Below are 25,412 nucleotides of genomic sequence, written 5' to 3'. Positions count from 1 at the left end.
ATTTAATTGCCCTTTTTTAATGTTCAGACTCATTAACCTCTAACATTTAGTGTGGTCCATTACTCCCTTTTTCATGAAAGCCTCTTCTACTTTGATTCTCAGGGTACATCAGTGTTCAAGTTCTTCACCTCTTCTTTCTCTGTCTCCTTTTCTTCTTCTTATCTGAATGTAGATATTTTCCGTATTTTAGATGGTAGCCCTCCTTTTTCTCTATAGTACCTCTTTAGGTGCTTTCATATATTCCTGTAACTTCAGCCGTGAGCTCTGTGGTCATAGTTTTACTTTACTTCTTAGCATCAATTTCACTTCCAACTACCTACTAACATCTTTACTTAGATGTCCTACCAGCCTCTGAAACTGGTCTGTCCCTCCCTTCTTATAGTTCCTCTTCGTGTTCTTAATTTTATTTTTAGTGCCATAGTTCTACTAGTTGCCCAAGTTTAAAACTTCTGAGTCAGCTTTTTTCTTCTGTCCTCATCTAATTAGTTACCAAGAATTGGTATGGGTACAATTCTGTCTCTGATATATTTCTTGCACTTGTCTCTTTCCATTCCCACTGCCACCATCCTAGTTCTGGATCTCATTACAGCTTCCTAGGCTCTTATAATAATAGCTTCCCAACGAGCCTCTTTCCAGTCCCTTTATTTACTGTTGTCAGATTAATCTTTCTCAGAGACACTTCTGGTCGGTCATTCCCCTAGACCAAAATTTCATTTATGTGTTTGTTTGTTTGTTTGTTTGTTTGTTTGTTTACACACACACACACATCTCCAAACCTTTAGTTGGCCCTTGCTTTCTTTAGAATAAAAGTAAAGTACCCTGTGGGGCAGGACCCTTGCCTACTCAACTTTATTTTTCTTGCCTTGTCTTTCTGGCATTATTTTTGCCGTATGCTAGGAAAACTGGACTATGTACTTTTCCCCAAATATACTTGCCTGCCTCCGTGTCTTTTAATTATTCCTACCTCCTAGTCTCTCTTGCACTGACCCACCTAACTACCGACTCCCATCTGTACCCATTCCAAGGCCTGCTCGTTCTGCAGGCCCAGTTAAAAAACCATGATGCCTTCTGTTTGTTTCTCAGTCAAAAATGTTTTATCTTTCTTCTGAACTCTTCATTTTGATCAGACCTCCTTATTGTGGCTGTTTTACGTTTTCCTCTATATTTTAAGCTTTTGAAAGTATGAATTATAAATTTTCATGCTTGAAATTTCTGTATCAAGTACCAAGTACAGCTCCTGCCTTCAAGTAGCTCAGTTCTACTGAGAAGGAGGCAATTAAACAGGTATAATGTAACTTGACAAGTATTATTTTGAAAAGCAATAGCACACACATGTACATATGCATACACACACGATGCTATCATAACATAGAAGAAGGAAAACGTTATTCCACCAGTGGGGAGGAAGGAAGAATAGTCAGGAGAAGTTCGGTGGATTTAAAGTGAATCTTGAAGAATAAGTAGGAGTTAAATGAGATGAGAGAAGAACATTCTAGGAAGAGGAAATGACATATTCACATTCATGAAACTACATGATACAAGCAATTCTGTATGAATAGATGTGAGATTTAATGGAGGTTGGAAGAGGTTAAGGGAAAATAATGTTGCAAAGATATGTTGGGGCCAGATTACTTCAGGCTTTGTTTTATTGTAATAATGCCTTATTTTACATACTTTCCAGTTTACAAAGCAATTTCACATTGATTATGTGTGATTCAAATAACCCTTTCTTAGTTGGCAAAAACTGTTTTATTCTCTGTAGTTTTTGGTTATTTTGAATATCAAAAAACACATTAGATTTTACTTTTTCTTCTCAATGTGCATCTCAGGGGAGAGGAAGTAGGAATGGGGATAGTACATCAGTTACCCAGTTCTGATTTTAAAACTGCCAATAACAATAATTTGTGTAAGTAACGTACTATCCCCAGCCCCCTAAAAATGCCGTTTCTCGTATTTGGTCAACATGGCATAGCACCATTACCTGTTATCAAAGATGTCGTTTAGTCAGTGCTCTATGCCTTTATTAGAAAATAGCAAGTTAAAATCTATTCTTAAAAAATAAGATATTAATTAAAATTCTGTTTTCAGTTATGACTTCTTTTTCTATAAGACTGATTATTTTATAAATAATAGTTTCTGCTATTTTCTCAGTAATATATATTGCCAAACATTCTTTAGGGGTAGTTTGAATTTTTAACAGGCATTTTAATACAGTAATTTGTAAATGTTTTTTTTAAAAATCTGATTCTAGAATGTCTTTTAAAAATGGTGTGACATCCAACTGATACAGAGCATCCTATTTATAATGTGGGCCAAGCACCATGCTGTAAACCAGTTACTATCATGATGATCAGATTGAAAATGAAATTGCATTTCTGTCAATTACTGACTTGGCAACTGTTCAATATATCTTAGCAGCAAGATGAAGAGCGACGTCGGCAGCTGAGAGAGAGAGCTCGTCAGCTAATAGCAGAAGCTCGATCGGGAGTGAAGATGTCAGAACTTCCCAGCTATGGTGAAATGGCTGCAGAAAAGTTGAAAGAAAGGTCAAAGGCATCTGGAGGTGAGTTAAAGAATCTTGTATCATATTCTACAGACAACCCAGAAATCCGCAGTAGACCTTTTGGGACTTTTTATTCTTACTTCAAAATGTTACATCAAATAAATAAAGTTTCCAACCTATTGATGTGTTGCAAAAAACCTAAAGGAAGCATAGTAAATCAGAAGATAACTGTTGTTGTTTTCCAAATCAACTTTTTGGCTTAATTTTTGACAACTCAAGAAGTACTCTCTTAGAATATGATTTAGGAGAAAACTCATACAGACTTTGGTTTGTGATTCCCCATAATACCTCATTAAATTGTATTGGGAATAAGATGCAATCACATCCTCACTGTCTACATCACAGGACTTGTTAGTGGTGAGCTTTGAAAAATCATGCAAGATTTTCACCTTGAACCAGATCTTTAGAAAGTAGCTTTAACAATGTCCTGGCATTATAGCCCGACATGTAAGAATTTTAAGTAAGTCTCATATCTATTTCTTCTTAGTTTCCTTATCCTAAGAGGGTCTTCTTCAGTATTTGCAGAAATTAGTCTAAGCTTGATGTTGGAACAAATTTAATTTTGCCTCCCAGTGCTCAATTTAGGCATCTTTAACTTAGAAATTTTTAGATTTTTATTTAAGAGGAGTATATTCAAGAGGCCTGTGAGTTTTGTTTTGTTTTTTTAATTTCAAAGCTGTATAACCTATTTATCTACCAAAACATGCCAGGTACTTGTCCTGTGATAGTTTTAGAATGCTAAGATCACTGTGACGAGTAGGCAAGTGAGGACTCGAATAAGACCTTAGCAAACTGACACAAAGGTAAGCTATTCCTAGGTCAATAAGTTTCTTCAAAGTAAACTGAAACTTACTGCTGTTATTTCTAATTGATTCCTTATATTAAAAGCTTACTGTTGTAGAGAATTCCAACTAATGCCTATAGCATATGACCTTCCCTCCCATAAATTTGAAAGCTGCTTTCCCAAACAGGTGTGTATCTGTTCCTTTGGTTTCTGAGTTAAATTATTACGGTTTCAGTTAAAATCTTCATCTTACCTTTTCAACTCCTCTATCACTCAGAATTCTTATTGCAATTTCTACACTGTCTACTAAAGTTTTATAGTAACATCATTAACTACTCACAGCTACATTTATATAATGCTATGATAATTTGCTTTCATTTATTATTAATAACAAGATGTTTCTTTGATGTTATAAAAATTCCAGATGTACTAAGTAAGTCTTAAAAATCTTTGTCTCCTTCTATCTCAGAATAATAGAAATAAAACCTCATGTTCTTGACCCTCCAATAGACTGTCCTAAAGCTACTATTGCTACCTGCCTGTGGCATCATAAACCCGTAGGAGAATAGTCTTAATAGCATACAGAGACATCCAATGTCTCTTTTAAATTTTTTTTTCCCCAGTGATGAGCAAGTAACAATGGTAAATGAGTTGTAAACTCTGGGAAGGCTTAGAATGAAATATTTTGATTGATGGTGTGGGATGAGTCAGCTATGTAACTGGTCTCATCTCTATAATCCAACCCTGGTTGAGGCTAAGCCATAACTACACTAAGTAGAGAGATTTTGTCAAGTGTTACAACCCCCCAAAATGGGTATCTTCCCTACTTCATAACTAGGGAAAGTGAAGACCTGATTTTGACATCATTCAACAGTCAACAAAGTAAATAAAGAGCAAGTAAGGATTGGATCTGTGGAACTAGCAAAGAAGTACAGACTAGAACAGGGAAAGCCAGGTGAAATGAAGATGGGACAGGGTTGAATAGGTGACATATGAGAACCATCTGAGGAGTCTAGACTCTGTTCCCTGAGACCAAAGCGACCAGGGTCCGTTTCTGTCATAGAACATACCATACCTTGGATGTTGGAAGCAGCCACATATCAGATGGTAGTCTCTTAATCAGAGCAAAGATTTACCTACAAGTGGAGCAGGCCTAGACCCTGACCTCAGTGGTGGATATTGGCCTGTCTCCATAAAGGCATATGGATCAGACTAGGTCTGTTCTGGCCTCAAGGTCTAGCCGAAGCTATTGGGACTGGGAATTGGGGGAAGAGAACTTAAGGACAGGGAGAGGGTAAAATTCCTGCCTGGAATTCATCCATTCAGACAGACGCATTTATCCATTGAGCAGTACCAGCCACAGTGCTAGAACAGGATTTGTAAAACATCTTGAAAAAGGCCAGTGTAAGTACTTTAAGTTTTGCAGGCCAGATGGTCTGTCTTAACTACTCAACTCTGCCCTTGTAGCCTGAGAGCAGCCTTGAACAATGTGTAAGTTAATGGGTGAGCCTGTCGTTTACCCCAAAAAGGTGGTAGACTGGAATTTGCCTTTATGCTATAGTTGGCTGACTTGCATAGCAAATTAAAAATTCACTTGGATTCACAAGAATCTAATTCCTAAGTGAAAATGACATTATGAGGTTGATAAGTCAAGGGAAAGAATTAGCAAATTAGTGTCCACTCTTTTTAGTGTCTAGTGGGAATCATCGGGTCTGAATGAGGAATAGTGTGAAAGGGGTAGAGAAAGAAATAGGGACCACCCTAGATGGAGGACTAGGTAGGCTAGGAAGACTTTGGAAGCAGTGGTCCAGAGTGACAAGAGGGGGTAGTCAAGAGCTGGAAATAATAAGGTAGAAGCACAGCCTGGGGAATGTGCTGAACGTGATCATTACTCAGACTCATTGCCCGAACGTCCTTGAAAAGTGTGCTTTTTCCCAAATTAAGCAACAACTAGACTCAATGAAGAAAGGAAACTTAATAAGATTGAGGTGAGGTGTCTTCAGCTTCATGGTACCTACAGAAAATATATGCAAGGTATTTTAGGTCATGGATAGCCATGTATTCAAGCAACCCACTCGCATCCTGTTACAACCAGCAATAATCTAATAATACTTGTGAGATAACAGAATCGCACCTATCCAAGGAGCTACCGCTTAGCTTTTACTTGTCCTCTTTTTGACATCATTTTAAGACTTGAAGAGAATCCAGTGATAGTGTGGTATACTGCACATGTTTTTTCAATTTCTGCATCATTTTGTAATTATACGCCTATAACAGCCTCATTTTAAAATTCTCACTTTATGTAAAAAACTTGTGGGTTCGTTTTATTGTATTGCTCTTACTTGGTAAGGTGCAGGTGTTTGGGGACAGAGTTTGGTAATTTCATTTTTAGCTCTGTGGTATTGTGGTCAGAGAAGATGGCCTGAATTTCTGCTTTGGGAATTAAGAAGTTTTTATTTTTGTTAAATAAATGTTAAATTTTTGTTAATGGTCCATGGGTACTTGCAAGGTTTCTATCTTGTTTTAAGATGATATTATGTCATATATTTGTTATATATTATATGGTATATTATCTATGATACATATTTTGTATGTTTTACATATGTATGTATTTATTCTGTAGCTTATCATGTTGGTTTGAGTTAGATTTAGGGTCATTCAACTTTTAAACTGACATTTTTGTTTCTCTTTGATTTAGATAAAGTAACTGATTTTGCGTTTCAAATGAATAAAGAATTTTTTTTTTTTTTTGTCCATGAGAATGTTTGTGTGCCTATGTTACCCTTATTTCAGTTATGGCAGATAGATTTATCTAAATTTGTTGAACCAAAGTCTTACAGGCCTTCAATAATTTATTTTCAGCTTCTATTAGTAATGCATTTGTATTGTGTTTTTTATCTTTTTTTATTTCTATAGAATAACTTTAAAAGTTAGGAATGCTATAGGGACCTTCAAAGAGAATTTTAAAATCATGATACAAATGGGAATTTTTTTATGAATATGTTTTTAATGATAGCCTTAGTTTCTTGTTTGTTGTTTTTTTTAAGTACAGATATTCTTTTTTTACTGTCACCAAATGTCCTGGTTTTTCATTCACTTTATTTATAAACAATAAGTGTTATAATACTGGCTTTATTGCTGTGCTATTAATCACACCACTGGGATCCCCTTTTTGCTTATAGTGCAGTGCAGTATCAACTGGGCGCCATTGTCTCATTCTGGTGCATGTCCAATCTCCTTTCACTTTTTCATGCATATATTACACATGCCATACTTGCAAACCAGCTTCTATTGTGTAATGGATCTCTGCTTTCTGTCACTCTCACCTACTGGGTTTTCAGTGCTTAGCCATAAAGATAGATACATATAGATATAGGTATCGATATAGATATAGATACATCATATTATATATATATATATATATATATATATATATATATATATATATACACATATATAATATGTAATATCTTAAAAACACATGCGTGCACTTTAATTCTACTAGAATGCATTTAGAATATTTCCACTGGTGTTTAAAAATGTGTAACATTAACTGTTGAAAAGAATTCAAGGGTTCATCGTAAAACTGAAGTCAGTGAATGGAAAGAAAATGGAAATCCGTTCTTGAGAAGACCTGAGGTTTATAGGAGATCAATTCTTACTCTTGCCTTCCCAAATAATAATCCTTTTATCTAAGGTTAGCAATACATATATAAACATTGAGTTAACCACTCAGCATTACTGGTGTGTGGTAGTGTAGACAGAGATTTCATTTAGCTGGGAAATAAAATGAATGGCACCTGTTTAACATCTCACAGGAACCCAGCATTGTATAAGTGTGTAATGAAAAGAGGTACAATTTCTACATATTTCCAGAACCTGAAAGTACACATATCCGACCACATTTCCAGACTTAACTATTTCTTTTCATAGGAATACTATCTTTCTAGTCACTCAGGCTGGAGAACTAATGTTGACATCTGCCTCACTCCTCCTCTCCTCTGTATCCCTCTTCCAACCACCTATTTACTATCCAGTTGATTTTCAAATCATGTCACTTCCCAGTTCTTTTATCCTAGGTTAGGCTCTCCATTCTGCTTCCCTGGGATTCTAATAGTCTCCAACCTGTATTTCCTGCCTCCAGCCTTTCTGTACTCCAGTCCAACATGCATGAAGAATGATATCACGTGGATAATCAACCCATGTGCAATTTCTAGACCACTTTATCTTTCAGATGAGAAGGCGTATAGGAATGTCAGCCAGAGTGATATAGAAGTATTATTGAAGCTACCTTAATTTATAAAATACATAAGCTTCGGTGCTTACATTACTAATTATTTTGTACCTATTTCACAACTAATTATAATAAGACACTTATTTTAGGAAACTGCTTATATAGACTAGTCTTAAATAGCACAGTGCTGATCATATTTGAGCACCAGTGTCTCTTCATTCCTATCAAGTAAAACTTAAAGGTCCCATTCTGCCCTTCACGGCTCTGGGCAGTTTTACCTTTCAAGTCTTACCTCCATTACTTCCTATTAAGTATGCTCAAACCAAATAGGACTTTATACCATTCTTTGAACATAACCTACCCATTCCTGCTTTCATGCGTATAATGGCCTCCTTTCAATTGTACCTTTTCAAATCCTGTACTTTTCTTAAGACCCAATTTAAAGGTTAGTGCTTCCAAGAAACAATTCTGCTACTGTTGGCAAAGAATAATCTGTTCATCTTTTGAATTTGCTCTGTACCTAACTTTTACTCCATAACACTTACCTGTCTTACAGAGTATTATAGTCACTTGAATGTGTATCTTTAAGGTAGAATAAATGTCTTACATAATTTGGTATCTCCTCAATATCTAGCAGTGTATTGTAAATTCCAGATGCAGAATACAGTAGAAGTTTCTTGAATAAATGAATGAGTGTTGAATTTTATGCTTTCACTCCAGATTAATTATGGTCAGTAATAATCAGTAAAGGCTGGTTGGCAGCAACAAAGTACTGTGCTCTAAAATCTCTTGATAGTAAACTATCTCTAACACAGAATAATACGGGGAAGTGTTCTCTGAACAGTTATTTAGCATTCAGAAAGTAATTTATGTACGTTTACTACAAACTTATTTACAGAAGAATTTTTGAGGATAATGAAGATGAAGATGCTGACTTTTATGAAAGTAGTCAAATACTTGTGCTAAGCACAGCTGATTAGAAAGGATCTCTCACCTATGATTGTACTTAAATATTGTAGCCAAGTATAATGCCTTAGTGCATTTAGCAATGCTTTTGCCCTGGGGGAATTTCTGTCTTTTTTTCTTTGTTGTATACTTCTAAATATCTTACACAGTACGTGGGAAATTTTCAATAAATGTAAACTATTATTATTAATATTAATGCTCATAGTTCGTATTTACTTAGGAAGCCCAAAATCAAACACAAAGCTGTACAGGGAAAAGGACAAATATTGAGGACTAACACAAAACTATAGAATATGGGAATTTCTCAGTTGTAATACTTTATTATTAGTAAAAAATAAATTGTAGAATAGTGTGGATATTCTTCAACTCCCAGGGCTATACAGATATTTCTCCAAAAGGTATACTACCTGTCAATAGCAGAATTTAAAGCTAATCTCTAATATGCCAATCAAGTTGTTTCTATACCTTTTCAAATGTATAAATATCAAAATGACTTAATCAAGTTTATCACTGGGATTTAGAAAGGAAACAATATATAATAGAAATCTGTAATGCTAAAAAAGAAACAAACCTCAATTGTGACCTAAAACATTTTACTAAGTGTAAAAAAATAGTGTAAGACTTCTTCATTCCCATGTATTTAATTTTGAATGACAGTTTTTTCCAGTTTTAAGTATGCCAAGATACACTGTTTTGTTTCTGAACTTTCTTTTACATAAAGGTACTGTCTATTCTAGTCTCAGTCTTGTCTCTTAATTTATCTATAACACTTTTATGATGATATTGCATTAATAGCACAAAAGCATTCAAGTCTGCATACAAATGATTTAAATACAGCTACAAGTTTTTCAAGAATGATTTGTTTCTTTATACATTTATATCTAATAAATGATAAAAAGGTGAAATTTAGAAATATTTGATGACTTTGTTACCTAACCAACTTTATTTTTGTATGTTGTTAATTAGAGATTACTAATAAAGTACTTTTTAAAATATAGGAACTCAGCTCAGTGACAGCGTGTGGCAAATTCTCAAAACTTTTGTATCTGCTTTGATGTGATAATTCATTTTGGATGTATGAATGTAAAATATAAATGTTAATCCAGTAGTGAAGGAGTGACTTAAAACTGACTTTTTAAACTTGCTAATCTGTGACAAAGTTTAATTTGAATAACTCATTAAAATACTGGTTATCTTCTTTAGTATTTTGGACAATGTAAAACAAAAATAATATACAATATACTAACATTATTGCTACATGTTCCTACAGATGAAAATGATAATATTGATATAGATACTAACGAGGAGATTCCTGAAGGCTTTGTTGTAGGAGGTGGAGATGAACTTACTAACTTAGAAAATGACCTTGATACTCCTGGTAATTTCAAATTATAAATATTTTGTGTCCTGCTGCATGGCATACTTTATCATTACATTTTATTATTATCTCATCAGTGGTGATAATAAGTTCTTTTTGTAGTTTTATTACATCTTATGTCCGTACAAATCATTTACCTAAATCTACTTTCCATCATTATGTTATTTTGTTTCAGATTTAGTTAAAGTTAGCAATGAAATTGGAATAGCAAACTGTAGTTTGTGTTCTCTTATTGCTAAGGTTCACCTTTTTTTTTATTAGTTTCAGTTGTACAAAACAACATACGGTGTTTCCCCGAAAAGAAGACCTAGCCGGACCATCAGCTCTAATGCGTCTTTTGGAGCAAAAATTAAGACCCGTTCTTATTTTACTGTAATGTAAGACTGGGTCTTATATAGTGTAATATAATAATAATATAATATAATATAGTATAATACAATATAATACCAGGTCTTATATTAATTTTTGCTCCAAAAGATGCATTAGAGCTGATGGTACAGCTAGGTCTTATTTTCGGGGAAACAGGGTAATAATTAGACATTTATACACCTCACAAAGTGATAACTGCAACAAATCTACTACCCATCTGACACCGTATATAGCTATTACAGTAACATTGACTATATTCCCTATGCTGTACTTTATATCTCATGACTATATGTATCTTTTACTTATAGTTGACATTCAGTAGTATTTTATATTAGTTTCAGGTATACAGTTTATATAACTTATGAAGTGATTCCCCCAATAAGTCTAGTACTCATCTAATGCTACACATAGGTTTTACTGTATTGACTGTATTCCCCCTATTGTATTTCACATCCCCATGACTATTTTGTAACTACCAATTTGTACTTCCTAATCCCTTCACCTTTCTCACCCATCCCCCATAAACCCTCTCCCATCTAGCAACCATCAGTTTGTTCTTTATTTCAATAAGGATATTTCTGTTTTGTTTGTTTTATTCCGTTCTTTAGATGCCACATGTAAGTGAGATCACATGATATTTGTCTTTGTCAGTCTGACTCTTTTCGCTTAGCATAATATTCACGTCTGTATTTCATGTTATATGAGACAATTTGTTAAGCATTCAATAATTGGTTCCCTTCTGAGCCTAAATATTTTGGTGTGGTGTTGTAGAGTACAGATATAGTACCCATGGAATACTTCAAATGTAAATCTAAACCATGGATCAGATTTTTCTGACTGTTTAGAATTGATAGTCTTACTTGTAATATTATTTTGCAAATTAAATATTACTACTAAAAAATTATTTTATACATACTTAACTGATTACAATTAAGAAACTTTGAAAACTGCTTATATAGACTGCTATTAATTTAATACCTTATATCAATAAATATTATACCAATAATCACATTGGTAATTGACCTTATAAGTTATTATTTAAAATATAAAGATGAATATGGTTTAATAGATGAGTGTTTCATATGCATTTTATTAAGTCAGCAGCAGGTAGCAATACGAAGCTTTGTGTACCAGAGGGGTTCCATAAATGCTTATTGAAGTCTTGTACCAATAAAAAGTCTTTAGCTGTCTCTCTAGGTTTAAAGGTAGGGAACTGAAGTTCCTAATATTTACCTTTTCCTATAAAAAGCTAAAGAGAGTGAGAGCAGGTATTGTTCCCAGCCCTGACATGCCCCTGAAATGCTAACCTGCTTTGTTTCTTCCCCTGTCTGAAATCCTGCTGTTATTTCTCCAAGAAACAATCAACCAGGGTCTTCCTAACTGTAGGGAAGAACCAAGAAAACCCATGCCCTTTTGTCAGCAGCTCCTTTATGGTCTAGCATTAAATTATACTTTACTGGGTAGAGATCAGTATGTTTATAATTGTGTAAGTCCAGGAGAATGCTATTATTTAAGGAAAATTTTTAAATGTTTAACCCAAAATTAGGACTGTCTTTCACTTCTTTCTCTTAATACTGTAGAACTTGGGTAAGTTTGGTTTTTCTTTTGGAAAAGATTTTTGTTGTTGCTTACCCACCCTTTCACCACAGCCACCACCAACGGCTTTACCAGAAACCAGTAACATCCCTTTACTGCTGAGGGCATCCATAAATACAGAATGGAAGCCTTAATATTCAACTTATGGAAGCATATAATCAATGACAGTAGTGATGCATGTTTCCTGATTTTACAATGAAGACAGGAAAAAATAGCCATTTCTTAAGCAACGTGAGGGGAATTTTCTAGTTTTAATAATAGGAATATCGTGGGATACTTTAAAGGTTGATTAATATTAGGCCTAACAGGCTTGACTCTTATCCTTTTTAAAAACTGTCTTCCTACTTTATGTATGCCAAAAAGAAAACACATCTCAGTCTTTCTGTTTTTGGAATTAGCTAATATATTGTTTACAGCTCATAAGAATGCCAGTAAGTATTGGCATGTGCATAGAACAGACTCTCCAATTCAGGCTATGGTTTATTTCATGGCAATAAGAAATAGGAATACAAACTGGAATCTGGAAGCACATAACATAAATTATGACTTTTATCCTTGCTTTATTTTCCCCAAAATTATTTTTTAATATATATATATAAAAGTCATAATGTTTTAATAATAAATTGTTTAATCTTTATCTTGATTTGACCATAGTTCATCAGATATTGTTTAAAAGAGAAGCCTGACAATGTAAACTGACCAATTTGCATAAAAGTAATGATAATAGCATTTATTAAGAGTCTTATAATTAGAAAACTTATTAATCTTTATGAAAAATACCATTCACCAAATGGTTGGCATATCTTTTACAACCATTTTATTAAAAAGTTGCTTTGAGTGAATTTGTTTAAGTAGAATTATTTGTTTCCATTTGTTTCTGAACTATTTTATTATTGAAGATGAATGTCCTTGCTTAAAATAATGTGAAATTGTTTATTTTAAAATTTATTTTAAATTTCTATCCATATTTAATACATTCCAAAATTAGTAATCTTTATTATTGTATTTCTACCCTCTAATTAGAAGGTATTTGTAAACATATATCCTGTTTCAATGCTAGGCAGATATGTATACAGATAAACATTAGATTCTAATTGTGTGCATGACTGTCTGAGATCATATTAAGAACTTATTTTAATATGGTGCTATATGTATAAATTTAATATACTAGAAGAATTGAAAATGTAACGTATAATTTAGAATCAAATTTATCACCTCTTTTAAATATCTACTTTGTAATAGCTTGCTTTATTATGTATAACCTATACAGTTACCATAAATACATCAAATACAGGCTTAGGTTTTCAGGTAAGCATAGCTACTATTAACTGTGGTATAACTGAATGGTCTTTAGGTATATTGACAGTATTCTTTAAAGGGACTCATTTAGGAGGGAAATAAATACGTGTGTGTATTTATATATATACAAAGAATATATGCTAAGAGACTAAATCTTAATTGTTCCCACCACAACAAAGAAATGATAATTATGTGGCATGATAGAGATGTTAACTAATGCTACGGTGGTAATCATATTGCAATATATAAATGTATCAAATCAACACATTGTACACCTAAAATTTACACAATATTATATATCAACTATATCTCAATAACAAGGAATATGGTGAACATACCTAAAGACTACTCAGTTATACTACAGTTATTTAGTATGTAGTCATATATGTATGAGTATATATATATATATACACAGAGAGAGAGAGAGAGAGAGAGAGAGAGATCTGTCTGGTTTGATACGCTATTTTACAACCTTAATGTCCTTTTTTTAATATAGTGATATTTTTATAATGTCCTCTAAATTTATATCCTATACATATAAATGCATCTCACTCGGTTATTCATAATATTTGCATATTTAACAGAACAAAACACTAAGTTGGTGGACTTGAAGCTGAAGAAGCTCCTAGAAGTTCAGCCACAGGTGGCGAATTCACTCTTCAGTGCTTCTCAGAAAGCTATAACTGAGAGCTCAGAGCAAGACATTAAGGTAAATCTTGTTTAACATATTTGACTTGGTATCTGTATATTCTAGTTTACACTGGCACTTTATAACCCTAAAATCAATTTCTTAACAAATTCTTCACATTAAGATTAAGATATAAAACTTTCGTATTAAATAGCCAATAAATTAATAAGTATTCATATAGTAATCAGTATTCATCTACTTTTTTCAGAGAAGCTACTACTTTAAGTTGATATGGTGGTAAAAGTAGAAACTATTCTTCTATACGTATTTATTTTTTTCTAAGAAGAATATTGCTAAGAGAATTCTAGCACAGTTTTCTATTATCCTCAACCTTTGACCTGTTTAGATGAACTAAAATTAATGTTAATTAATACCTGTATATGGTATGTGATAGAATGTAAATTTTAAAGAACTTGCATGTGTTTTGTGCTAATACGAAACTTACCTTTTGTATGATTTTAGGCAAAATGCCACATCATTATTATTATTACTATTATTATTATTATTATTATTTAGACTATATATTACCCCCATTCATGCTGTCCCCCCTTTTCCTCGCATTGTATCATTAATGTTTTTCTAGCTTTAGGGTACTTCTAGTCCTGTATAACTTTTCACCCACCTGCGGACTATGGGGACTGCCCTGCTGACTGAAAGGATTTCCTTCCCCTGACACAGAGATGCTTTGAAGTCCCAAAACAATGACTTTCATTGCTTTTCCCTTATACTGTCGGTTTCTATAAATTGGTGATGAAAGTGTGTGGCAGCACCAGAGGACTTTTGGTCTCTATCTTTGAATAAAAGGAAGCCTGGATCAGGTCTGATTTTTTGCGTTCAATTTAGCTTTCTGCAGTGGATTTAATGCAGAATGAAGCTGGCCTAAGAATAATACAATGGATTGAAAAGGCTAACTGAATTAGTGGGTTTAGAGGAATACATTTGTAAAGTGGCAGAAGTCCCTAGTCATAAAAAGGTTTCTTAAGATGGGATTTGCTAGCTAATCGCACTGATATTTTAGCGTGTTGCCAGGCCTCAAAAAATTTAGCTGTGTTTGTTTATTTTGGTAAAGACTTGAATTTTAGACTATTGGGCAGTTATTATAATAACAGAATACACACTTTTCTAAACAACAAATAAAAGCCAAAATTGTTTCTATTCTAGCTACGTAGCTAGCATATTATAAGCATGACACTAATAATAAAGATACAACTTTAAAAAAAAAAAATAGAGGTATTTTCATTCTTAAAGTTTAATAATTTAAATAGATGAAATTGGTTTCGCTTTCCCAAAAGATCTTGTGTAGTAATTTTTAAAGTTATTCCAACAAAAGGTGTGCTTTAAACAGCTTGTCTTTGTATGGATCTTTTTAGTTAAGATTTTTTAAATGGTGCTTATAAAGAACATATAGAGTCCATCTGTTCTCTTGAAGCTTTCGGCATTGATTTGGGGTTTTATGTTTTTTAATAAAATGCAGTTTACACGTTTATAAATGAGGCATTCTGTGTTTGTGGAAAAGGATAAACTGTTACCTTCCCTCGAGGATTCTGTATCCCAGGCCTCCTTGAGGCTAGAGAATAGGCCATTGGAGGACTCCCTCATTACCGATTGTCTCAATGCAGAGGAAGGGCAAAGTCTTGGTAGCTTTTGATAACCAGTTTCAGCATTCAGCAGGCTTAGCTATTAGTCATGCATCTTAGCCTTTCCCTATTTACTTTCAAAACACTTAATAAAAATAATAAAAGATTAGGTATAAAATGAAATATTTGTTTGGTACACAGCACCTCGGTATCTGCAGCTTCCACACACTGCAGTGGTTCAGTCTTCTGGGATATTTCTTGTTGATAGAACCATTTGAATTTGTTACCAGTATTAACATAGGAAGCTCTGGAAAAGATAATTGTAGTTTCTTTAGCTGTAAAGGGCTTACTTACAAATCTGGCTTTGGAAAGTTATAGCTGATGAAATGCAGTTCAGTGGGGTAGTATTATAATCCTACCTTTTAGCCTTCATCCAGTATTAGTGGTTTATCTCAATGGGCATAAAATTAGAAACTAGTTCTTCTTGTCATACATGTCTGTGGGGCTGGGCAGAATAGTGGGGGGAATAGACAGAGCAACATGGCTTTTAAGTGATACATATCATCAGGAGAAAACACGGGTTCACAGTGTCTGATGAATCAAAGTTATCAAGAGTGATCCTCCACTTAAACCATGTCTCCCAAAGTTTTTAGTTACAGGTAACAGAACTTGCAGTTGAGCTATTTAGAGCTCTTTAAAATCCTTTTTCTTTCAAAAAGTTTCTAAATTGGCATTTTCTTAAATCAGTAAAAATTGTTTTACTAATGTGCAGGTTCATGTTTATAAGATCAAGACTCTCTTACCATGTTTGTTTTACTTTTAGAGTGGCACAGAAGATCTCCGGACTGAGCGATTACAAAAAGTAACAGAACGATTTCGAAATCCTGTTGTATTTAGCAAGGATTCTACAGTCAGAAAAACTCAACTTCAGTCCTTCAGTCAGTATGTTGAGAATAGACCAGGTAGGTACACTTTTTTAAATGTTTTTCCATCTTAGATTTAACACTATATATATATATATATATATATATATATATATATATATATATACACATATATATATGTACACACACATGTATGTATATGTATATATATACATATATATGCTGATAATGTAAATTCACATTTCAATACACAGATATCAAGCTTTATAATAATTTTACATGTCTTTCCGTTTTTTTTCTTAAGAGATGAAAAGGCAGAGATCAATACAGGAAGATACAAAGAAAGGAAATGAGGAGAAGGCAGCGATAACTGAAACTCAGAGGAAGCCATCAGAAGATGAAGTGCTTAATGTATATTAATTTTTTGTGTGGTTTCATGATTGCTGATAATTCCAAACTGTATGTGGAAATAGTGCCTTTATTTGTTAAAATGAGATGTTAGGTTTTTTAAGATGTCAATCTCCAGTGCATTCAAAGCAGAGTGAGAGGGGTGCACTGTTGAATTAGTCTGCAGTGTGGTGATAATTGTCAGATAAAAAAAATGAATTTTTCAGAGTTCCACAGCCCCAGCTTCCTTGAGACATTTCCATCAGGGCACTTCCCATAAAGAGATTCCAGTATTGATCTACCAGGAGGATTTTAATTATTACAATAGCAGATACCGCAGAGCTGCAGTTAGAGGGAAAAGTCACATGAGACCTGCTAGAATTTCTCAGCCAACCCATTTTGTTGGCTTGGGTTAATGGGTGTTCAACCTTTCCATTATCCAGATCAGCCGTGAATTACTAGCTGAATGATGTTTGCATTAATATAATATATATGGTAATTTCTTCACTTAATTAACGGGGAGGTTCAGCTCAGTAGGGGTATGGGCTGATCATGTGTAAAATTGATTTGTGAGGGAAATATTTGATAGACCGCAGGGAGAAAGCTGCTTTTGATGGACAGCTGCGGGACAGAAGCAGGAAGAACAAGTTTTAACTTGAATTTTTGTCTGGAAGCATAGCTCTCTTTAATGGTGCTACTTTTTTTATTATCTACGGTATGTGTAAATATTTTCATTGTTGTTACTGTTAAAATAGTCTTTGTTGGATTTTAAAATCCTTGTAAGTGCACCCAGAGTTACAAACTACATTTTAAGGCCCTAAAAACTTCTCATTTTCAAGTTGTTGTACTAAAGACCTCCAGGTCTTAGTTCATAGAATAGCTCACTGGTATATACTGGTGGAATATTTGGCATGATTTTTAAGTTATCAAGTACGTGAGTATGCTATATACTCACATTAAAGAAATCTGATTATAAACTTTGTTACTATTTTTAACTGAATCAATCAGTAAAAGCAATGAAGTTTTATGTGTTGCTTATCACTTCCACTTTCTTATATCTTTGTTACATATATTGTATTATCTTTGAAAACCAGTATGTTCGTTTTGTCCCTCTGGATGGGACTGCAAACAGAAAAGTACTTTTTGAAATTGCTCTGCTGTCTGGCAGAGAGGTACAAAAAGCATTCACCAGATTATTCCAGATTTTAAAGTTACCATTAGCATTTCTTCTGTTGTTATAATTTTTCTGTTATATTTCATATTGAGATGGAAGAATATCTATATTGTATGAAGCTTTAAGAAAAATGCAGGGACTTATTTGATCAAACTATCCTGAGAAATGATTAGTTTTATAATTTCATAAAATATTTCAACTTTAAGTTTGTCAACTAACATAATCAATTTAACACTAAGCTGGTGTAAATTTAGTTAATGTGTGAGTACAAATTATTTACTAATTCCCAAGATATATGTTATACGTTTGACTAGACTTGTTTATTGAGCATGGGAACTCCAAAATATGCTCATAAATAACATACTTCTTAATTTTGTTTCGTGTTTAATGAGTACCAAAAGATAATTCCTCATGGCTTCTTAGAGATTAATATGCTTCTAGGTTGGGAAGGGATTTGACAGAAGAAGATTGTTCACATTTATTTATCTGAATAAATAATGTTTTAAGTGCTGATGGTAGTAGTGATGGTGGTGACAGTAATCACGTAAGCAGTTCTTCAGTATTTCTCAGCTACTTAGGAAACAGAGCCCGAGAAATGTCACCAGGTAAACAGGTATTCCAATGGGAGCTATAATTAATTCATTTGTAACCATACCATAGATAATAACCCTGCCCCCTAATGATTTAAATTTATAATATGAAAATAAGAATTAAGGCTATACTGATACTTTATAACAGAACTGCTACTTCAAATAAAACTTCTAAAGATATTCTTTTTTAACATGGATGATTGTAAAAAGTAAAATTTCAACTTGAAATCCAAATTTGGTTAAATAGAAGATTAACCAAATCAGCATACTAGTTGCATTAGGTCTTATGTAACAAGGTTTAAAACCACCTGTCAAGTTAGAATTCACAGCTACAATAATTAGTAATACATCAACAGAATGACCTGTAAAGTACAGGAGCCAGCTGGAGGGAAAACAAAATATTAGAAACTTCTCTTTTATCATTTTTTAAAAGCATCTTAAGTAGTATAGTCACTATGAAAACAGGAAACATATCTTTAATTTTGTAATTTTTTTTTTGAGAGAACAAGTCTGATTTTTTAGGATAGATACTTTAAGAATCAATTCCTTAGTAAAATTCCATTTTTGTATATTACACTTTTAAATTAAAGGTGTCATCGGTGTTTGTTTTGACAATCACCAAGGGGAAAATTGTCTTCTGTTGTTGTCTATTCTTAAATAATTCGGACTTAACTCTAAGGAGATTTTTTTTTCTAACTTAGTGTTAACTTTTTAAATCTGGCAAATCTGGTTGTTAAATTATAAATATAATACTAAACAGTTGAGATTTTCTCTATTTACAAAAGTTTTACTATACATAATACATATGAAAATTCTTTGAATCACAGGGAGTTGCGTTTTGGTACTAAGGGTGATACTAAGGGTGCATTTGGTTCTCTAGGTAAGTGCTTTACTAAGTGTTTGTAGAAAGGAAAAATGCAACTTACAAGTGATTTTTTTTTTCTTTCCTGTTTGTTCTCGTTAACAGAAAGGGTTCAAAGACACCAGTCAGTATGTTGTAGGAGAATTGGCAGCACTAGAGAATGAGCAAAAGCAAATTGACACCCGTGCCGCGCTGGTGGAGAAGCGCCTTCGCTATCTCATGGACACAGGTACGGTGCCCAATTACACTGTAAACAGTTTTGGCAAATTGAGCGTTCACAAACTCTTATAGAGTTTTGGAAGTGTGAATCTTTGAAGCCTGAATGTTCAGCAGAACTGCCTTGAAAATAAAAAGGCTGCGATTTGCAGCCACCTCTCTGGGCCCTGGTGATAAGAGTGCCTTCATGGGAAGTGATAACTCGCCCTGATACCGTGTGAGCCAGCACTATTGAACAGTGTGCTCATCCATGCAGAGTTGGAATACACATCTGTGCCTCATTGATATGCCACTGCTTAAAAAAAAAAGTAAGATCTTCACTGTTCTACTGATTCATTGGGAAAAAAAAGATTTGGCCAGCTAAAGCCATGTACTGCATGAAACAGAGCACTATGCATAGGGGACGGCTCCATGGACTAGATCACTGAAATTTGAGAATGCTATCTGGTTACTGATGCTCCACAATTTTTTTTTTCCAAGAGAACACGTTTTTAAAAGTCTATAATACTTTGTGTCACAGTTGCGTTTGAAAGGATTAAGGTATATAGGAAGGTTTGTAAAAATGGGTTGGAGCAGCAAGTTAGCTCCTAACCAGAGGGTAGATTGGCATTTAATGCTGATTGCCAATAGTGATTGAATAGATCTAAGTGCACAATAAGCTATTGAAAATAAACAGTATGTGTGTTTATATATACACACACACACACACACGTATTTCTTTAAAATGCTGCTTCTACGAAAGAGGTGAAAATGAGAAATAAATTCAAATCATACCAAATTAAATTACATTTTTTAAAAATTTCAAGATATGAAAGAGTAGAAAATCCATTCCTTTAATCAAATGGATTGCCTAAATTTTATGGCAGTGTTAAAGTAGATTAAGTAATAAATTAGATTAGAAATTAGTAGTAGTAGATTAGGATTAGGAAGTGTTCCTGAAATTTTTCTATTTGCCAAAAATATATTTTAAAGAACTCCTCCAAAAAAAAAAAATAATATATATATACACACACACACACACACACACACACACACATATATGTCAAATATATATATACATATATATGTCATATATAAATGTCATATATATATGACATATAAAAATGCCTATACTAGTGAAATCAACATATTGGAACAGGAAGAGACCTTTGGCTTTATCTGGCCCATTGGGTTTCAAACTATGTTCTGTGCGGCCCTCTGTGTTCAGAGGTACCTCGGGGCTGCCAAGACAGTGAAGAAGCAGAGAGCAAACAGGTGTCTGGACTTCTTACCTTACTTCAAACAGAATAGCTCTGAGTTTTTTATTTGAAATGGCAGGCTTCTTGGAACAGTTCATTTAAAGAAAAGCTTCTACTGCTTAAAATTTTAAACCAAAAAAAAACTTTATTTTTATTTTTTGAAAACTATTACCTAAACCTCTCATTGTACAGAGGAGTCAGGGGCACAGGAAAAGGTCAGCGTCACATAGATCAGTAACGCCAACCTTGGACTAGATTTCAAGTCACCAGAACCCTATCATATAGGAACCTTCCTACTACACCAGATTCTTAAAACGCTTTATCATTGCCCTAACAAGTTACATGTATGCTCAGTCTTATTACACACACACATTTGTTTGGATTCAACAGCTATCCCACAAACCAATATATTGTTTCACATTTGCATTTTTCCTTTGGCTTCTAGGGGATTTTGAAAATGTTAGCTATGTTAACTATATAAAAATGTAAATACTAGGTAGTGTAATTTCTACAATACATTTTTAAATTATTGCATTTAAATATTTTAAGGAGACCAATTTGTTTAACAGATTATTTCAAGTGGACCACCTTTTCCTCTTTGTGTTGGATAACGTAGATGTCACTATGCAAGAAGCATTGTGCCACTTGAGAAAAGCTAGAAATCCTGTTTCCTTCTCTTCATTCACACTTGGATCCTGATTTATTGAGGGTTCTAACCAAAATAGACTCAAGTGTTTTTTTTTCCCACCCCACATATTACCAGTGAAGCTTTGAAGTGGCCCCATTCTTAACAACAAATCATTTGTAATCTGAAAAGCAGTCATGGAGTAGAAATTGATTCTGGAGTCCCTTCAGGGCTTTGTTTTCCTTTCTGCACAGGACAGATTCTGATCTAGACTGGGTTTGCTACTACAGATTCAGATTAAAATTAACTTGGTTCCCCAACTTGATAAGCTCCAACAATCACCCTGAACTGTACTGAATCTCCTCCAGCCCAAAGAATGGTTTCCTTAAGATGTGCCTAAAGCCTAGTTAGCATCTGAAGTAAGATATAAGATGTTAGACAGGGAAAGCATGTATTCATCCTCTTCTTTTGGGGGGTTCCAATAGTTCTAACTTTTCCTTTATTATAGTAGTTAGTACCTTTTCTCTGGTATTTAGAGTTTTCTTTGCACTTTCTGAATCTCAGCCTTAGAATTAAATAGAGCAGATAGCATCAATATTCTTTACATGACCAAACTGAGGTTTGGGTAGGGGAAATGACTCATTTAAGGTGGCCTATTTAATAATGGCTGAATTAGGGCTTGAACCCGAGTTTTTAGGGTTTTCCAGCTCTTGAGTCAGTCCTTTTTCCCACCATATCTTCTTTACAGAACAAATATACTTTCTCTTTTACAGTTTTTATATTCTTGTAAATATTGACTGTATACAACTTTTTATGGATTTGAAATTCACATATCATAAAATAGCCATTTAAAAATATACAACTCAGTAGCAAGGAGTATATTCATAGTGTTGTACAATCACCACCACTATTTCCAGTGTTTTTCATCACCCTAAACTTGCTGTTTCTATGACTCTGTACTCATAAGTGGAATCTAACGAAAGTTGTCCTTTTGTGTCTGGCTTCTTTCACTTAAGATGTTTTCAAGGTTCATCCATGCTATAATATGTACAGCTACTTCATTCCTTTTTTATGGTTGAATAATATTCCATTGTATGTGTGTACCACATTTTGTTTATTCGTTCATCCGATGAGGGACATTTGGGTTGTTTTCATCTTCTGGCTGCTGTGAATATGTGTGTATAAGCATCTCTTTGAATCTATGTTTTCAGTTCTTTGGGTATATACCTAGAGTTGGAATTGCTGGGTCATAAATTTTCTATTTAACTTTTTAAGGAAATATACTCAATTTTAAATGGGTTGTGAAGTTTATTTAGAAGTTGATTTTATGAATTGAGAATACATTTGCCAAAAGAAGCATTGTTATAAGCATCCACCTCCCTGACAAACATACAAAAACCTATTCATTTAAAATGTAACTAAAATAATACGAATAGTTGTCCTAGACTTGAGTTGTTGGTTCCCAGAGCTTACAGCTCTGGGTTTTAAGCACCAGCCCCTTTGACATTGAAGCTCTGGCATGCTGCAGAGAAGATGGGTAGAGCCTGGATCGTGGCCTAGACTGCTAGGCACTTCCCCTGGTATGTTGGAGAAGTCTCTAGCAAGAAAGGGGCAAAGGAATACGAGAGCCACAGTGGCTCCTGCAACAAGATGGGGGGATGTGCCGGGGATGAAAATGGCAGTGGAGGAGGAAGGGCTCAAGAGATCCCAACATCCATTTGGGGAAGGGCATCAGTGACAGAGACAGAACAGTGGTGGGGATTTATATTTCCAAAATTGACTGAATCTTAAAACAGTGATAGTCTGAATACTAAATAGCAGTACTGTATGAGTGAGTGTGTGTGTGTGTGTGTGTGTGTGTGTGTGTGTGTGTGTGTGTCTGCCATTACACGTTGAGGTCTGTAAAATCCTTATGCAAATACTAGATAATTTTTTCCATCAGCTCTTAATGTTTTTTTTGGGGGGTGGTATTTTTTTTGTTTATTTATTTGGTAATTTTTGCAAAGGACAAATTTTTACATTTCTAGCAACCAAAGTTTGTAATGGTTACTTCTTTGGGAACAGTAAAACTTATTAGTTAGGAACATGGATGTGTTCTAAGCTAACATTTTTTATGTAAGTATGGCGCTAATGGATCCGTACCAGCAATGTTGTAATCCTTGAAAAAATGGAATTTAGAGCAGAAATATTGATGGGCCCTTTTACTAAAGTGCTGCAAATAGGGTTCCTGCAATGAATGGTGTTCATTTTCCATTGCCAGTCTGTTTTCATTTGATGGTTATCAAACTTATTTACTATAGAACTGTAGTGTTTTAAACTAATGATTTATATGGGTTTTTTTTAAGTGACAATATTTTATTTACATTTTGAGTGTAAAAATGAATATACAGAGGAATTATGATAAAATTGCATCTTAAAACTTTATAACCTTTCAGCATTGAATAAAATGATTATGATATGCTACTTAAGTCCCTGGGCCAAAAATGCTAATTCTCTAGCTTCTTTGTATACTATCCACTACAAAAACATAACTGACCGTTTAAAAATATTAACTATATCTTGGGAGAATAAGAATTAAAAGAAATCACTTTTCTACACATTTCTCAAAATGTTTCTTTCCCTCATCATTTGAAGAACAAAACATAGTTTTAAAGCAGGGAATTGGGCCCACAAATAAAATTTTTGAGTTGTAAAGATGGCAATAATAGTTGATATTTATTGCATACTTCTATGTCTGGCTCTATGGAAAATGCTTTGCATGCATCATTTCCTTGTTTCTCACAATGGCCATATGAGATAGGTTCCATTAATAACTGGGACTATGAATATCCACCTTTTTCAGTGAGGAAACTGAGGCTCAGAGAAGGAAGTAATTTGCCCAATTCATACAGTTCTCAAGTGGTGGAGCCAGGAGTCAACCCCAGTCTCGTGGCTCTGGAACCCAACTTCTAGATACTGTGTGATGTGATCTCTGATTCATCTTTCTATCTTCTTAGAGGTGAATTTCTGATTTTCCTAGGGTCTTCTTACTATGGTCTGAACCCTCTTACCACCATTTCGTGACTTAGTAACTCAGTAAAAATGATTCAATATTCATTCATGAAAAAAGTCACTTAACCGGCCCATTTGGCCCATCAGAGACCCAACAAGATCATGTTCCTCTTACATGATTTTTCTGCCCTGGTCATAACAATGCATGAAAATCAGGCTGCAAAACATCCTCATTTAGAATAATCAAAGATAAAAACAAGCCTCTCTCCAAAAGAAGCATCCTAGGTGTTTGCTAATCTTTACAAATTCTGAAACTTAAGCATTCTAGCCTTCAGAGAGTAGTTTTCAGTCTGGGATCAGCTATTAATTGATACCTGAAGACGGTTTTTTGGGGCATGTTAAAAGTAAAACTAAAGTTTTGAGTGACTGATTTCAAAATTAATGTAATTTTTTTATATTAGCAGCTTACAGTTTATGACACTGCATATATATGTACATACATTTCCTACATTGAAACTCCCCTAATTTTACTCTTAAAATAAAAATGTGATCTTGATCTGTTCTGATATGAACATGTAATCTCAGCTATTTAAAAAAAGAGTAGTTTATCATTCCATTAGAAGACCTTATAGAACGTTAGTGCTTCAGTGGCATGAATACTGGTTCAATGTCACGTCTGTTCATTAAAGTCTATATACTTAATATTATTACGTTTCCAGAGGGTTTTATGCTTATGCTTATGACCATACTATATATGGTCGTAAAAGATTTGCTCTGTGAATGAGTAAGAAAAAAGGCATGTGCAGAAGGTTAAAAAAGAAAACTCATTTGTGTGATCAAAGTAGAGAGTAATATAATTTCAGTCTCATTGATTGATTTTTCCTTTATAATAACCATCATAAATGATTACAAAGGCAGAATTATTTTGTTGTGATAACAGTGTACTTCCTATGCTACAACTAAAATATTCTATGAATAAAATAGATGAATT

The 25,412-nt window shown here is 33.8% G+C and overlaps 1 protein-coding gene across 10 annotated transcripts in view; it reads left to right on the top strand.

Moving 5' to 3' along the window:
• The window catches only part of EHBP1 (EH domain binding protein 1), a 299,763-nt gene that overhangs the window by 238,100 nt on the left and 36,251 nt on the right, over positions 1-25,412 (top strand). For 5 of the 10 annotated variants that reach the window (XM_074332040.2, XM_019717739.3, XM_019717757.3 and 2 more), the window contains 6 exons: positions 2,416-2,563; positions 9,818-9,925; positions 13,774-13,898; positions 16,278-16,416; positions 16,643-16,749; positions 19,457-19,580. In XM_074332040.2, coding sequence (XP_074188141.1) covers positions 2,416-2,563; positions 9,818-9,925; positions 13,774-13,898; positions 16,278-16,416; positions 16,643-16,749; positions 19,457-19,580 — 751 coding nt within the window. The remainder of the gene's footprint in view (positions 1-2,415; positions 2,564-9,817; positions 9,926-13,773; positions 13,899-16,277; positions 16,417-16,642; positions 16,750-19,456; positions 19,581-25,412) is intronic. The other 5 variants (XM_074332041.2, XM_019717772.3, XM_019717767.3 and 2 more) reach the window with 3 other exon arrangements.

Source organism: Rhinolophus sinicus, chromosome 2, assembly GCF_057876585.1.
Source record: "Rhinolophus sinicus isolate RSI-liver-muscle chromosome 2, RSI-T2T, whole genome shotgun sequence".
Lineage (NCBI taxonomy): Eukaryota > Metazoa > Chordata > Mammalia > Chiroptera > Rhinolophidae > Rhinolophus > Rhinolophus sinicus.
Note: the sequence above shows the minus strand (reverse complement) of the source record. Positions and strands in the feature narration are given on the sequence as shown.